Source organism: Myxine glutinosa, chromosome 12 (genome assembly GCF_964187855.1).
Source record: "Myxine glutinosa chromosome 12, kmMyxGlut1.1, whole genome shotgun sequence".
NCBI classification, from domain to species: Eukaryota; Metazoa; Chordata; class Myxini; order Myxiniformes; family Myxinidae; genus Myxine; species Myxine glutinosa.
Window position 1 is genome coordinate 109,126,663 of NC_136272.1, and position 15,591 is coordinate 109,142,253.

A 15,591-nucleotide genomic window follows, 5' to 3' on the forward strand; every position below is an offset into this window, starting at 1 on the left:
AATAATGGCATGACATGTGACTGGAACCCATGCTTCTGAAACAAGACAACCTCCTGTTGGACAAGGCCTACTTTCCCTCCCCAGGAGATGTGTATTTTTACATGCATTTCATATTTGCTTAATCTACCACCTCGTTGGACTCCCTTCTTCCCCAAAGCTCTGTATGAGCTTTGCCTTTCATAAAATAATTTATTGCAGTAAAAACAATTTTCTGTACAACTCTACCATAGATGTGGTGTAGGGTAGGTGTAACACGCATGCACCTTACCACGATAGCAAACTGTTCAGCTTCACACAGGACCTCAAATTCTTCCTTGAGCGAAGCTAAGGAACTTAACTGTGACTGTTCTGGCAGCTGATTGAGCAAACTCTGGAGACAATGGCAGGGTGGGACACGGATTACAATATGTCAGCATAGACTTTGAAACGACTATTTCATTTGGTATCAAGTACTGTGCTTTCAATGGTTGTCATATTGTATGCATATCGGGTCAGAAGTCAATTCACGAGTTCTACCTGCATGTTGCATTATTTAGGGGCCGCGTGACTGTAGCTCTGATGCAGTGCCCCCTATAAGTTATGGCAGGAATTTAGAATTTGTTTTAGAGTGCTGGCGATAACTCACCGACTCTTCATCAAAAAACACCTTGCGGTCTTTAATATCCACCAACTAACGCTAGCGGAAGGGATACCCGGATTTAAGCCCATCCAAAGGACGTAGGGTCTGCGAAGCAGCAGTCTGAGTTTTTAGTCGGGTTTGGAATTCAACCCAGAGACAGCTCAAACGCAAGTGCATATCTACTTACATGCATACCATCCTATCGGATGATGAGCAAACCGGTGTACATTTTCGAAGTAGTGCAGTTTCTAACCCTAACACCAAACCTATTCCCCCTGCCCCCTACCAACCTGAATCATTGATTCCGTGATTCTTTCCTTGTCCACAGAGAGGATGATGCTTCTTATTTCTTCATACGGCATTCGGAAAGAGCCCAGGAAGATGGCTACAAAATGAGAGAAGGGCAGACATTGATGCTTTGAAGTGCATTTTGCAGGGGAAAAAAGTGTAGTGTTAGAAATTTAAGGACGAGGCAGCATGAGGCCACAAACTTCCTGGACTCCTTGAGGATCTGACCTATGATGTGCAAAGTAGGTTTGACCCTCATCAACTTTTGAGTTATCACTCAACTAGACAGCATATTTTGAGGTGAATGTGTCGATGGATATGCCCCCAGTCCTCCACCCATGTTCGATGTCAACATGTCAACCCACGGTTACGTTTGATCTCAATTAAAGGTGACATGAAAAACTAGAACGGCACTCGGGAGAGCGCATACCTCGGCCAGGCCGAACAATTTACGTTTTGTATCCCACTGATAGGTCAGATTTGGATCTGGACCTGAACCAAAATCGAATCGGCTTGTTCTGGTCACCGAAACCAAATCATCCAACCTAGTTTTGTCACAACTCATCCACAACTTTGAGATTTCATGCCCTATATAGTTTGTGGCCCCATTTCTCATTGGCGAAGTCACTTAGAAAAATAAAAAACTATCGGATTTGGATCTTCACCAAAATCGAATCAATTCATCCTGGTCACTCACCCATCCTGTCCACCATGTTTCGTCTAAAGTCGCCCACAACTTTTTGGGATACCGTGCTATATATAATTTTTAGCCCCATCACTCAAAGGTGAAGAGACCGCTTACACTCACAGAGGTTCTGTGCAATCTTCGGTTCCAGAACTCGGAGCTCCTTCACCTTCTTCTTATTCGATGTAGGTTTTTTTTCCTCGTTCTCATCCTCGTCCTTTTTGGCTGAAACGAACCAAAGAGTATTAAAGAGCAGTCGAGAGTGTGTATGTCTCAAATTTTTTACTCACTGCACTCATCACAGCATGTTGTGGACTTCTGTCTGATATGAACATCAGGTGAAAAACAGGAAACCCCATCCCTCCACAAGAGTTTAAATATAATGGAGTACATCGATATCGTTGGTTTGTTATTCTCATTTCAAAATATTCAGCAATGTGCAACTGTATAACCAGTAAACCACATTGTAGTCTCATTGACAGAAACAAGATACATAAGTATTTAATTTTACAAAAAAACAACATGTATTTATTTCTGAAAATGGAAGCTGTTCGTGAACTCACACAAATGCTTTTCAAAATTGGTATCCACAGCTCCATTGCCAAGGCAGCATTAATGGGAAGAGAGGGTTGAGATCCAAAGAGAATACAATTATGATAAAGAGTTATTCATCACATTATGAAAAAACCATCTTAAAAAACCCATCATGCTCTTTCAAAAAAAATAAACAAGATGTCCAAATATCATGTTTGGACAAGGACACAAGGATACGCAAAAGGGATGATGAGAGGAGAGGAAAAAGTGGAAATACAAACAATAAATAGTGAGGTGGGTGGTGGGTAGATGCGGGATTATGTAAGGAGATGGGTGGGTTGCATAAGAACAGAAATCGGGGCAATACCCCTGGGCGCTCACCTGGTAGAATGACACGGCATACTACACAGATTAAAGGTATTCCAAACAGTTTTACGTTATTTTAAACCAATTTCAAATTTTTTTTTTTTTTTTTTGGTCTATGAGATCGAGGCTTGTGTAAGAACAAACATTAATCATACACACACACAAAAAAAAACGGACACACAAAACATACAATAAAGGGAGCGGTAGAAAAGATGGGGAGAGTGAGGGAAGCACATGAGTACAACAGCAGAGAACAGGGACATCGGGAGATCTGTGGGAGGGAAAGGGCTTGGGAGAGGGGCATGGGAAAGGGAGGGGGGGGGGGGGGAGGTTGGAGAGGTAGAAAACACATGGACACTGCTAGACTTCCAGGAAAGAAGGTGGTATTTCAAAAAAGCGGCATCTGGGGTGAATTAACGGGGGTAGAAAAGATAAAGGTTTTGGATGGGGGAAGATAAGAGATGGTGGTGAAGAGCTGTTTTAAAGACCTGGAGGGATGAGTGGGATTGAAGAGAGTGAGGGAGTTGGTTCCAGAGGCAGGAGTAAAGAGGAATGAAAGAGTGAAGGTGAGCAGAGAGTCTTGATTTTGGCAATTTCACCAAAAGAGGGTTGCTGGCAGATCTTGTGTGACCTGCAGGAATATTTGGGGGCCAGAGCACAGATAGAGCTGGGGGAGCTAGGCCGGATAGGAGTCGGTAGAAGACAGAACAGAAAGACCACCTACCTGCCTGCGGTGAGTGAGTGAAAGGCCTTCACAATCAGCTTCATCGCAGGAGATTCCAATGATTCTGAAAGCTTTGGTTTTAACAGCGTGAAGCCGAGCTCGGTGTGAGGCAGGAGCATCAGCCCAGAGGGGAGAGCAGTATTCCATTGAGCTGCAGATGAAAGCCTTGTATGTGGTGAGGAGCTCCGGTATGCCATTGAAGGACTTCGCACGACGGAGGATGCCCAGGCGGTGACTGGCTTTGGAGGCCAGCTTGAAAATGTGGTTTTACCAGGAAAGATCATGGCAGATAGTGAGACCCAAAAGCTTGAGTGACAGAACTTATTGGAGAGGATTGTTGAGAAAGTATATGGGAGGGATGTCCAGGCGGTCTTTTCGGAGAGACATAGTAAAAGTGTGAGATTTGTCAGGATTGAAAGACATGTTCACTTGTTTGACCAGTCTGTGATTTTGTCCAGGTCTGCAGAGAGTGAGGACTGAGGAGGCTGCAGACTGCCGATCTGAGGGATGAGGAATGGAGCGGCAGAGAGTGGAGTCATCAGCAAAGAGATAGAGAGGATTTTCCAGAGAGTCTGAGAGATCATTGATGAAGACCAGAAAAAGCACAGGGCCCAGAACACGACCTTGGGGAACTCCAGCCTGAACAGGAAGGGGAGATGAGAGAAATCCATTCAGGGCCACACGTTGACTACGACCAGAGAGGAAGTCCGCAAGCCGTGCATGGAGATTTCCATGGATACCATAGGAGGAGAGTTTGGTGAGCAGAGTGGGGTGCCAGAACGTATGGAAGGCAGGTGATATGTCAAGGGAGACAGCTCTGATTTCCTGTTTGGTATTGAGGACCTCCATCCATTGTTGAGACAGCAGAAGCAGCATGTCCAGAGTAGTGACCTGGTCTGAAACCAAATTGATGATCAGAGATAAAGCCATTGGAGAAGAGGAAGGATTTGATATCCGAAGCAATGATGGATTCCATGACTTTGCTGATAATTGGGAGCAGGCTGATTGGTCTGTAGTTGCAAGGATCTGTTTTTGCACATTTTTTGTGTAAAGCGGTAATGTTGGCTGATTTCCAAACTGATGGCAGATGACCTTGAGCAAAAGAGAGGGTGAAGAGAATAGAGAGAGGGTGTGAAAGAGTGGCAGAGCAGGATTTTAGGTCCCGTGGGCTGATGCCGTCTTTTCCAGTTGCAGAATCAGAGTCGAGGTTTGACAGAAACTTCTCCACCTTGTCAGGAGAGTAGGACACAGATTGCAAGAGAAGCTGAGTTCGACTGGTAAGGTGGGTACAGAGAGAGAGATGGGTTTGGGACACAAGATATTGAGGCAAACAGAGTTGAGGCACTCAGCTTCGTCACGTGCGGAGTCAGCTGTGTAGCCGTTTGAAGTAAGGGAGGGAATGGAGGGGGAACAAACACCAGAAACAGATTTGACCAGACGCCACCAAGATTTGGAGGAAGGAGACAGGTTTGAGAATTCATTCTTGAGTGTGGAGAGATAGTGCTTCCTGGCTCTCCTGAAGGTAGACACACACTTGTTCTGAGCTTGGTGGAAGGAACTGAGATTGCCTTCAGTTGGATTAGCCTTCCAAGAGGCAAAGGCAAGTTGTTTCAGGGCAACTGCCTCACCACAAGATTCCGTGTACCATGGACGGGAGGAAGGGTATGACAACTGAAGACGAGATGGAATAAATCTGTGCATGAGAGAGAGCAATTTACTTTGGAAGAATTCCCAGGATGAGTTGATGTCAGAGGTGGTGGAGATGGGAGACCAGTCCAGATGATTGATGGCTGCTTGAAGACTGTGCCAGTTGGCCTGAGTGAAATGCCAGACTCGTCGACGCTGAGGAGTCTCTCTGAGAATGGCGAGAGAGATGTCCACTTAACAAGCAAATTATCAGAAGAACGATTGGAGCAGAAGAAGAGCAACAGACATTTGCAGGGAAGTTAGTCATAACCAAGTCTAGAAGAGAAGATGCTCCGTTGACTGAGATTTGGGTCAGGAAATTGACAGATTGTGTCAGTCCCAATGAGTCACAGAAGTCCTTTGCTGAGGTGCCATGGCTGGTGAGAGAGGAACCCACACCCAGCCAGCTGGCATGATGACAATTGAAGTCGCCACATATGAGGAAGACAGAGTTGGGATGAGTGGATAGAAGTTGATCCATGTTGTCAGACAGCGAAATGTAAATGGAGTCATCACGACGGTACAGAACACATATGAACAAAAGGTGTGAGCAGAGAAGAAGCCGTAGCCAGAAATACTCCTGGGGGTGGGGTGGAGAGAGGGCAGTGTAAGGAGAGTGGGGAAGAGAGTTTTTGATAAAGATAGCAATCCCACCACCAGGACGAGGCTCAGGTCTATTATACCGGAGGAGGGAGTAACCAGGAAGAGATATTAAGGAATCAGAGACATCTTAAAGGAAAGTTTCTGTTAAGCAGATTACGTCTTGTTTGACAGAAGCAACCTGTATGGAGAGATCAATCAGGTTTTAGCGAAGGCCCCGGATGTTTGAGGTCCATACCGTTAAGGAAGAGGGGGGACGGGGGGGAGCATCGGTTGCAGAACAGGGGATTGGAGGGGTAGGATAATATAAGGAAGAGGAGGAGGTAGGGAGAGCTGTTGATAGTGTGTCAGAGATTTCAGAAGACTTTGGAGAAAAGGAAAGATGAAAAAGACAAAAGGTTTGATGGTGATGGGGTGAGGCACAGTGAGGGGTTGTTTGAGGGGGCGGAGTCTTTGGGGGGAGGGGAGGGGGTTCAAACCTGCATCCACGTAGACCCCCTTCGACAACAATTTTTTTTCATGCTGTGGACAAAGCTGAGTCACAACATACCAAATATAATTTGTGCCAAGTTTGGTCACAATCCCATCAGCAGTTTTGGAGAAGAAGTTGCAAGTGTTTACGTACTGACGGACGGATGACGCGCCATCGCATAAAGCTCCCTGGAACTATGTTCCAGGTGAGCTAAAAATGAGGAAAAGAAAAAGAAAATCCATTTTAAAAGATACGAAAAAGAAAAGGAGTTAAAGGAGGATGAGGATGCATCATTGGAGTTTAAAGCAGGAAATTCCTTGCAGTGCGATTAAGTGACCGCCTGAGTAAACATGGCTGCGAGACACATCGGGTTTGGGACAAACAGCACTTACGAGGAGTTTCAATGCCAAAGTTTAGCGAATCCAGGTAATGCAGGCCCACAGGACAGTAAATGAGCTTGCACGCTTATGGCAACTTAGAAGCAAAATCTCAAAGCTTGTTATAAAGAAGGAAGAGGAAAGTTAATTTAAAAGGGTTGGCAATATGAAAAGGGTGGGGGCGGGGGAGGAGTGATTGAGAGATGGAAAGTGGGGGAGGGGGGAGAGATTGAAGGTGGGGGGGAAGAGATGGAAAGGGGGAGAGGGGAAAGGAGAATGAGGAATGGGAAGGGGGAATGGGAGATGGAGATAGAGGGAGGAGGGGAAATATAAGTCAGGAGGGAGGCAAGAGGGATGAGGGAGATGGGAGACATAAATCGAAGGTGGAGGGAGACAGAAGATAGAGATCCACAGCCTCGAGAAGCTTCAAACCCAAAGCACAACTGAAGAAATTCCCTTGTCATGTGACAATTTTTCTGCAGTTCAGGAATAGCACATCATCGAGCTGGTGTATCCTGGAGATTCAGGTTGAAAACGAATCGTGCAATGAGGATCCATTATTAGACTGACATTAAAACATTCCAAGGGATTAAAAAAACCCTCCCATGAAGATTCACGACCATCATTTAAAACTCGGACTCACCACGGGAGCTTGACGAGAAGCAAAGCGCCACCTTCGCCAGCAGGTCTGGGTTGTCAAACTTCTGTTCCTCAACGCGAGTCCAAAAGCAGCTCTCTGCCATGTCTCGCGGTCGAATCTAGAAACAAATTGGCACATGCAAAATCAAAAAAAACAAAAAATCACATTCTACAATTTCCCGAAAAGCACATGGCGAGGGGCTGTTTTGTACAAAATAAACTTTTTATTTTAAGAACATAACGGCTTTGTGTTTATTGTTACCTCCGCCACTGGAGGTGGACAGAGGTTATATTTTTACCCCTGTCTGCCTGTTTGTTTGTCTGCGAGCATGATATCTCAAAAGGGTATGGACGGATTTGTACGAAACTTGGTGGAGATTGGGTGTGTGACAAGGATGAATTGTTTTGATTTTGGTGAAGATCCGGATCTAAATCCGGCCTATCAGTGGGATACAAAACATAAACTGCTCAGCCTGGTGGAGGTATGCGCTCTACCGAGTGACATTCCAGTTTTTCATGCATTGCTCACGGATGACTATGGGCAACAAATGCATTCACCAGAAAATCATTTCTCGTGGAGAAAACATCTCGTTTATCTCAGATAATTAATATTTGAATGATTAAACATTGATCCTGTAATCCGCTAAGGTGCACTTTCATTCAATGTATAAATTACTTGAATGCAGGAATTAGTAACTCACCTGGAACGTAGTTCCGGGGAGCTTATGGGACGACGTGTCACCCGTCCGTCCGTGAACACTTGCGACTTCTTCTCTGAAACTGCTGATGGGATTGTGACCAAACTTGTCCAAAAAGATATTTGGTATGTTGGAAATCGTTTGTTCACTGGCAGAAAAAATGGGGTCTAAGGGGGGTCTACCAGGGGACAAAGTGGGTCCAGGTTTGACCCCCTAAAATAGAACTACACACGATTCCGCTAACAATTGACCACAACCTTCATCACCAGTGATGTACCAAAGTTTGTTCATGGCATTGAAAAAAAAAAATAGGGGCAATAACCCATGGCACTCACCTGGTAGCATAAAGCAGCATACCACACCGACTAAAAGTATTTTAAACACAACCACAGTACTTTAAACAAATTTAAATGGTTGCTAGAAGACAGGGCAGCATGTAGATTCATACTAACGTAATCATAAGATTTTAAACATAGAAACAAAAAAAATACCTATTTTGGGGGGCAACCTGCTCACGAGCTCACTCAACCTCCTCAGACCCCAATTTTTCTAATGCCTTGAACAAACCTTGGTACATCATTGTGTATGTAGGTTCAGAGAAAAGAGTAAATACCTACTTTGGGAGGGCAAATACCCACCTCCTCTCCCCCCCTCCCCCTCCAATAGACCCCCTTGGGCCCAATTTTTTGAACAAATATTTGCACATCATGGGTGATTAAGGTTGTGATCAAGTTTCATCGAAATTGTGTGTGTAGTTTCTGAGAAAAAAGCAAATACCTATTCTATTTTGGAGGGCAACCCTCAAAGTAGACCCCCTCGGGACCCGATTTTTTAAATGCCGTGAACAAACTTTGGTACTTGACGGGTGATGAAAGCTGTGGTCAAGTTTCATCGAAATAGCGTGTGTAGCAGGAGCCTTAACTTTGCTTTTTAATTAAATTAAATTAAATTAAGTGATCTTGTCACTTCATGTTCTCACATACATACCCTTCCTTTCCTGAGCTATTTTCCCCACTTGCCAGACCCCTTAAAACCTTTTTCGCCCGTATCACAGCCCCTCTCATAATGTAGTGCATCTGTGCATTTTGGTCTGCCTGTCTCCTTCCGCCCCTTTGTCAGCATGTTAACCTGCTCCACCCTGTCATTTAACCCTTCAATAAGCCTCGGCTTCCGTTGTGGACAAAACAATAGCCCGTGTAACGAAGTACCCCAAATAGCTTGACTCATTACTCAACTACACACCGACAAATAGTCAAAGCTAAATAAATCATCGAAACATCAGGAGTGACGCAACGTTTATACCTTTCTCACAAACTACGAAGTTCTACGATTGGAGAATTGTGGGAACATGCATATAAGAGAAAGTGGGAAACCCACAAATGGCCTTTTTAAAAATTAAAAAGCCAAACAAAGAGAGGGCAGTTCATTACTAGGCTGTGCAAGTGTTACCAACAACATTGCTACAAGATATTTTGACAGATCCAGAACCACGGGCCCTCTTGCTCAGTTTAATGCAATGAGCACATGTGGCATGTGGCATGAGTGGCGGAAGGGGAAACTGGACCAGTCGATAAAAACAAAGGACAAACTAATTCACGATAATCGTCCGGACATCTGATAGCAAACGGCTTTGAGATACGGGTTCTAAGGTATCCTGGTAGAATGATACAAAGACACGTGGAGACTGAACATCCGCTAAATTATTGTGGGATTCCTGATAGTCTGAACTAGCATGGTCTAGTTAAGAATTAAGTTTACATGAGAGATGTTAACAGATCTATAAACACCTTATTAGTTAAACTTCCATACATGTGAGATGTAAACAAGCAAAACAAAACAAACCTTTGACCAGTTTATGCGCTTCGTGGGCAACCCAGGCTGGTATTTCTTTTTGGGTTTCAAGCCAAACGGAAGTTCGGCCATCGGAGGAGGGAGACATGGAGGAGGCACCCCAAAGAGAGGAGGTGGTGGGGGAGCACCTGGCGGTAAAGGTGGCGGTGGTGGAACTGAAACGCCGGGAAGAGGGGGTGGCGGAGGTGGGATGAAAGCTCCAGGCAAGGGTGGAGGAGGTGGGATTCCTCCAGGGAGTGGTGGTGGAGGTGGGATTCCTCCAGGGAGTGGTGGTGGAGGTGGAGGGCCAGGGACAGCGGAACCAGGAGGATGTGAAGCCTGTGTGCAATGTGGGAAGGGCACAGTGCAGGTGGTGAGATCAGAGTTCATGTATTTTGGCTGGATGACAACAGCCTGTGATTTCATTACTTAACACTTTTCAGTTGTTCATCATAGTATGAATAACAGATTAAACCACAAATGGTAACATTATCCTCAAAAACACAACTTGCACATTAAAGAGTGTGCAAAAATTTTAAAAGCCTTTCGAAAATTGCGGATGTGGGTAATGTCAGGTCAGCGCTAACATCTATCCATCTAACACTAACACACACACTAACACACACACACACACACACACACACACACTAACACACACACACACACACACACTAACACACACACACACACACACACACACACACACACACACACACACACACACACACACACACACACACACACACACACACACACACACACACACGGATAAAGTAAATTAAGCTTGAGAAAAGGAAGTGGGATTGGGGTAGGGATTGTGGGGGGACGGGCGATTACACAAGTTATAAAGGTTGGAAAGTGTGTGAGGAGTAGGAAAAAACCACCGTTTAGACGAAGTGTGTGAGGAGTAGGAAGAAGACGCCAAAACATTTGGAGGAGACAGGAGAAAGAGGAGTGGTGGAGGGAGGGGGCAAAATGGCAAATATGGTATTCACAGGAAGGGGGTAGCATGTTTAACTAGAACGCCACTCAGTAGAGAGCATACCTCCACCTGTTTGGCCATATCACTCAATGGTGAAGAATCACTTAATAAATTATACTAGCTGGATCCGGATCTTCACCAAAATTGAATAGATTCTTCCTTGTCACACACACAACCGGTCCACCAAGTTTCGTCCAAATCCATCCATAACTTTTTGAGATATCCTGCTATGTATCGTTTTTGGCCCATCTTCCAATGGTGAAGAATCACTTCAAATAATCTAGTATCCGGATCCGAATCCGGATCCGGATCTTCACCAAAATCTAATCATTTTGTCCTTGTCACATACGCTACCTCTCTGCCAAATTTCGCCCAAATCCATCCACAACTTTTTGAGATATTTTGTTCACAAACGGACAGACTGACAGACAAACATGAAAACATAACCTCCATCCACCTTTGGTGGCGGAGGTAAAAATGGCACAATTTGTTAACCTAACTAAGAAATATGTCGCACAGGGTTCAAAAGACGTGTGCACTACATTATGCAACAACACTACATTAATCACTGTGACACTACCATACATTTTTCACTGCAACTCCCAGGTACAGCAATAAATCAACCGTGTGGCTTACAACTTCAGAATCAACCGGAAAGAGGAAATAGGGAAAACACGGCCTCGGTAGAAAAGGGTGTATGGCTAGATGTTTCGTGACATCTCAGCACCTGCTCTCGTAGGCATTGGTTTTCCACCTCGAGCTCCTTGAGTCGCGCCTCAAGCTCGCTCTCTCGCCGTTGGAGTTGAGCCTGCAGTTCTTGTCGAGCCGTTAGCTCGAAGTCCAGCTGAGTAACATGGGGTGGACAAAAATAAGCTCAACGATTTGCAGCAACTATGGACAATTCAAATCTCGGCGTGGAGAACTGGTATTGATAGAGAAGCTGTGGAGTCGACAGCCAATAGCAAACAGTGTGGTTACACCAATGATAATCACGGCCAAAAGGCAAGTTTTGCTGAGGTACCTGCTTTGCAAGCTCCGTGGCCTTCACCTGGCTCTCCTCCACCTTTGCTTTGTCCACGAGAACGTCTGAAACACATGGAGGAGCAAAACTTGGTTTCATAAGAGTGCAATATTGCTCCAGCAGAAGAGTACAATTTTGTAGCCAAGATAAATCTGAGGAACGTGTGAACACTGATAGGCCAAATGCGAAGATCTATTTGAGGTCCTTACCGATGAGATGCTCGACATCGAGTTGAAAACGTTTCCCATGGCGGAAATCGGGGTCAGCGCCGTTCCGGCGGAGGACAATCTGAGAGACGCACTCCTCAATGAGCTTGTAGTACTGTGGCCTTTTGGGGTCAGATATAAAACGTATCATTGAATCTATGAATAATCTTTACAATACCATATTTAAACAAAGGCCTGCAATACTCTCCTGGATTGTCATGTATTCTACAGGTGTTTATGTATTTATTGTGATAGATCTGCATCATCTTGCTTGTGTTGACAAAAACTTTTTTCGAACTTTGCTGCATACAAAGAAACAAACGCTCCGTTTGAAACCTGATAAAGTAGTCACCGCGGATCAGCAGTAGATGCTGCATCATGGACAGCAGGTAAGGCTCGGCCGCTGTGTCTCGGACGAGGTTCCACAAAACCTGCCAGACTTCCTGCGCGTCGGTGCAATTACATTAAGGAAACTAGATGGCATATCATACAGAAGGAAAAGCTAGAGGATTACTATGCAACTGCCTCGCTAAAAAAGATGCTGGGAAAAGTGAAAGATGATGGGAATAGAGCCTGTGATGGATGCTGTGAAGAGGAACAGGTTGAGATGGTTTGGTCATGTGTTGAGGAAGGATGAAAGTGACTGGTTGAGAAGAGTGATGGAAATGAATGTAGAAGGAAGTAGAGGACGGGGAAGACCGAGAAAGACTTGGCTAAAGATGGTCGAAGAAGAAATGCGGGCAAGGGGGTTAACAAGGAGAGATACAGAAAATAGGGCAAAATGAAGAAGATCGTCATGGGGACCGCAAGGCTAACTCCCACTCTAGCAGGGAAAATGGCCTTAAAATGCCTGTTGTTGCTGTTGTTGTTGTTGTCTCGCTAAAAAGCACCAATGAGGAAATGGCAAGGTCTCGACACGTGACCTGTGTGCTCCAAACAATTATTGCAAAAATAGTTAGAGCAACAGCTGGTAGCGGTGAAAGCAAAGAGGCTAAAGTAATGCAGGTTACTCCAACATGAGAGTGCCAGGAAAGGTAATGATAATGAGATATTCGAGCTATCGATCACAGATAATGGGATATTCAAGCTCAAAGCGGATGTCCTCATAGCGATGGGACAGCTCCACAAAGTCATCCTCACGGTTCTCCTCGAACACACGCAGTTGCACATCCAATTCGTCATTCTCCAGGTCTTTCAGTTCCTGCAAAGCACAAGAGACGAGTGAGTGTGCTGGTGAGTGTTCACTGGTGTGAAACGACCTCGAGGTATGTTTTACTCATAGGGCGACGGTGAGGTGAGAAAATAAACCGTTGACTTACCTGGAGTGTGTCTGCCAGGCCACAGCGCATAAACTCACTACGCAGGTGGAGCCGGAAGTCCAACTCGTCCACAGAGGTGAGGAGCGCATTGATGAGCTGCATGCAGCCAACCTGCCATACAAGGAGACGCACCAGACATCTGTCAGGTAAACCACCTCGAGATCGAAACTAACACCTGAACCATGGGGTAGCTATTGAGAAGGCCCTCAGAGAAATGTATGGTGTGTGTGTACTTGTGTGAATATGTGCCATACCAATTAATCCTTAAAGTTTGCAATGCCTTCTTCTATTTTCATTGCCAACTCAAATTATTTTTTAAGTTTGTAACCAAATTAATAACAACATTCACATCTGTAGAATGATTAAGGCCAATTCCCCAAGGGGATGCCTGGTGAAGGAGCACACCCAGCTCAGTGTTCTCAAGATGTTGCAGAGACCTAAAGGGTTTCTTTAAGAAACATGTGCAGCCCGTTTGTCACAGACATTTGAATGCATTTCTATTGCACCGCCACGTTCATGTGGGCAGAAACATTGTGATGCAACATCAATGAATCTCTGCATATTACAATTACGACAGAGAGAGGATGGACCTTTGACCTCAAACAATGTACGATACTTTGCATAATATAACAAGAGCAACCACACTGTAGTCACAACCTGTGACAAAATCCGGTGACAGTCCGATTGGGAAACACACATTTTATGTGCTATTAACAATGAACTTGACACCTCACCGATGACACCCTCCCCAAGGTTACATCAGATCGAGCTGATGAGTCACCTGGTCACGGATTGTTTAACACCAATATGGGGCCGTTCAATAAATATGTAACTGTTTTTTTAGGGAGCCGCGTACCGTGCGTGCCGATAGGCTTGATTAAACCTTACTAATCATTTTTATTCGACATCGATTAGATTTTTCGGGGTACCTCATCGTGAGTAATACTCGACGCAATCAAAGCCAATGGAAATCTAACACAACAAACCCAGGCAATGTATGACTAGCAGAGGTCTAGAGGCCTGATTGTCTTAGGCCAACCAGAAAACCAAGATGGCGGCCATATTATTTTGACAGTGTGCCATGGCCATAGTGGGTGGAGTCAAGTGACAATTGTGGGTGGGTCTGACAACTGTTGGACCAATGGGTGCATATTTCAAAAACCGACCCCAACTTTAACTGCAACAACAACAACAACCACCACGAGAAGCTCTTGTAGACCTGCGACATGTCACAGGTAAAAACCAGGCCGTCTGTGACAACCTGTAGGTACCACATGACTTCACTGGCTCGTCCATGGTAAACTGGGATCACACAATGGCTGAAATTAACCCCAGGAGAGTAAACATGGGTACAAATGCAGTCCAATTAATTTACTCAAAGGAGGTTAAGCAACAGGGTTCCCCCATCATAAAGGAAATGAAAACTCACAGGACAACCACACCTTGTTTTAAAAGGAGTGGTCATCTACATGAAGCCACGACATGATGCAAAGGACAAAACTGAGTGTTGCCATCCACGTTAATAAAAGGGTACTTTGTTTTAAAGTGATGCCATTAGTTTATTACAAAAGTTTATCCTTAGCAATACAAGCGGACTCACAGCAGCAAGGCCCAAGATAGAGTATTTGTGAGTGCTCACCTTCAAATGAATGCTCTGCCAAAGGGCAAGACCTTCCACGATGTAACCAAACCTCTCCCGGCTGTCTTCTTCCGCACACTGTGTCAGCGCCTCCAAGATACGCTCGTGGCTGAGCACACCACAAAACACAACTGTCACTGTCACACAACACGGGATTGATATTCCACTCCTATCATCGTCATTTTTGTGTTTTTACCTCCCTCGTACATTTTTGTTGACTCGTCTAATTTAACCGGATATCTTGGTGATAGCGTGTTTCCCCAAACGAGCTGTGTAGTTCTGGATTTCAATCCCAAAATAAAGGGACATCACAAACAAACCCCCTGGAATTTATGTGCTGCGTAGACAAGGCCATTGCTCTGTAGACCATGCCATGTTTTGGAAGTACCTTAACTTAGTATTGCTGTCCCATCTGTGCATCATCTCTCCAGGCCTGTGGATTTACAGTCAAACCACATTACAAAATTAATTTATCCCAATGCTCCATAAGTACTCAACATTAAGATGGAAGAAAAGATCAATGGTTTGATTCCCAAGTCCTTCAAGCAATTGGTGGATATGTTGCTCAGAGACAATTTTGCAGCCCAAAGTTTGAACACTATGGTGACCCGATTAATCCGTTTCATTAAATGCCTCTTATTACCTACGAACCACCAAGAGCCTCACGCATCCTTACATGCTCTCATCCTCCTCAACGATGCAAAGTGCCGAGAGCAGTTTCAAGGCATCAGCCATCATGGGTGGGTAAGAAGGATGCACAGCTCGAGCAAGGAGCAGAATTCCCAGCTCCTCACCCAGCATTCGCATCAGGCCATACTGAGGGTGGGGGAGGGGTCAGAGGCACATCCTCAGGTATTTCTGCTTGTGCTTAAGAAAGGTGAGAGAGCAAGAGTCAGAGAGAACAGG

At 45.0% G+C, this 15,591-nt stretch overlaps 1 protein-coding gene across 5 annotated transcripts in view; it reads right to left on the bottom strand.

Moving 5' to 3' along the window:
* LOC137437765 (protein diaphanous homolog 2) overlaps positions 1-15,591 on the bottom strand; it is a 74,686-nt gene that overhangs the window by 29,651 nt on the left and 29,444 nt on the right. For all 5 annotated transcript variants that reach the window (XM_068132369.2, XM_068132368.2, XM_068132371.2 and 2 more), the window contains 13 exons: positions 15,362-15,501; positions 14,686-14,794; positions 13,047-13,157; positions 12,810-12,928; positions 12,064-12,180; positions 11,731-11,849; positions 11,522-11,586; positions 11,228-11,344; positions 9,531-9,857; positions 6,995-7,109; positions 1,716-1,817; positions 910-1,004; positions 269-370 (listed from right to left, as the gene is read on the bottom strand). In XM_068132369.2, coding sequence (XP_067988470.2) covers positions 269-370; positions 910-1,004; positions 1,716-1,817; positions 6,995-7,109; positions 9,531-9,857; positions 11,228-11,344; positions 11,522-11,586; positions 11,731-11,849; positions 12,064-12,180; positions 12,810-12,928; positions 13,047-13,157; positions 14,686-14,794; positions 15,362-15,501 — 1,638 coding nt within the window. The remainder of the gene's footprint in view (positions 1-268; positions 371-909; positions 1,005-1,715; positions 1,818-6,994; positions 7,110-9,530; positions 9,858-11,227; positions 11,345-11,521; positions 11,587-11,730; positions 11,850-12,063; positions 12,181-12,809; positions 12,929-13,046; positions 13,158-14,685; positions 14,795-15,361; positions 15,502-15,591) is intronic.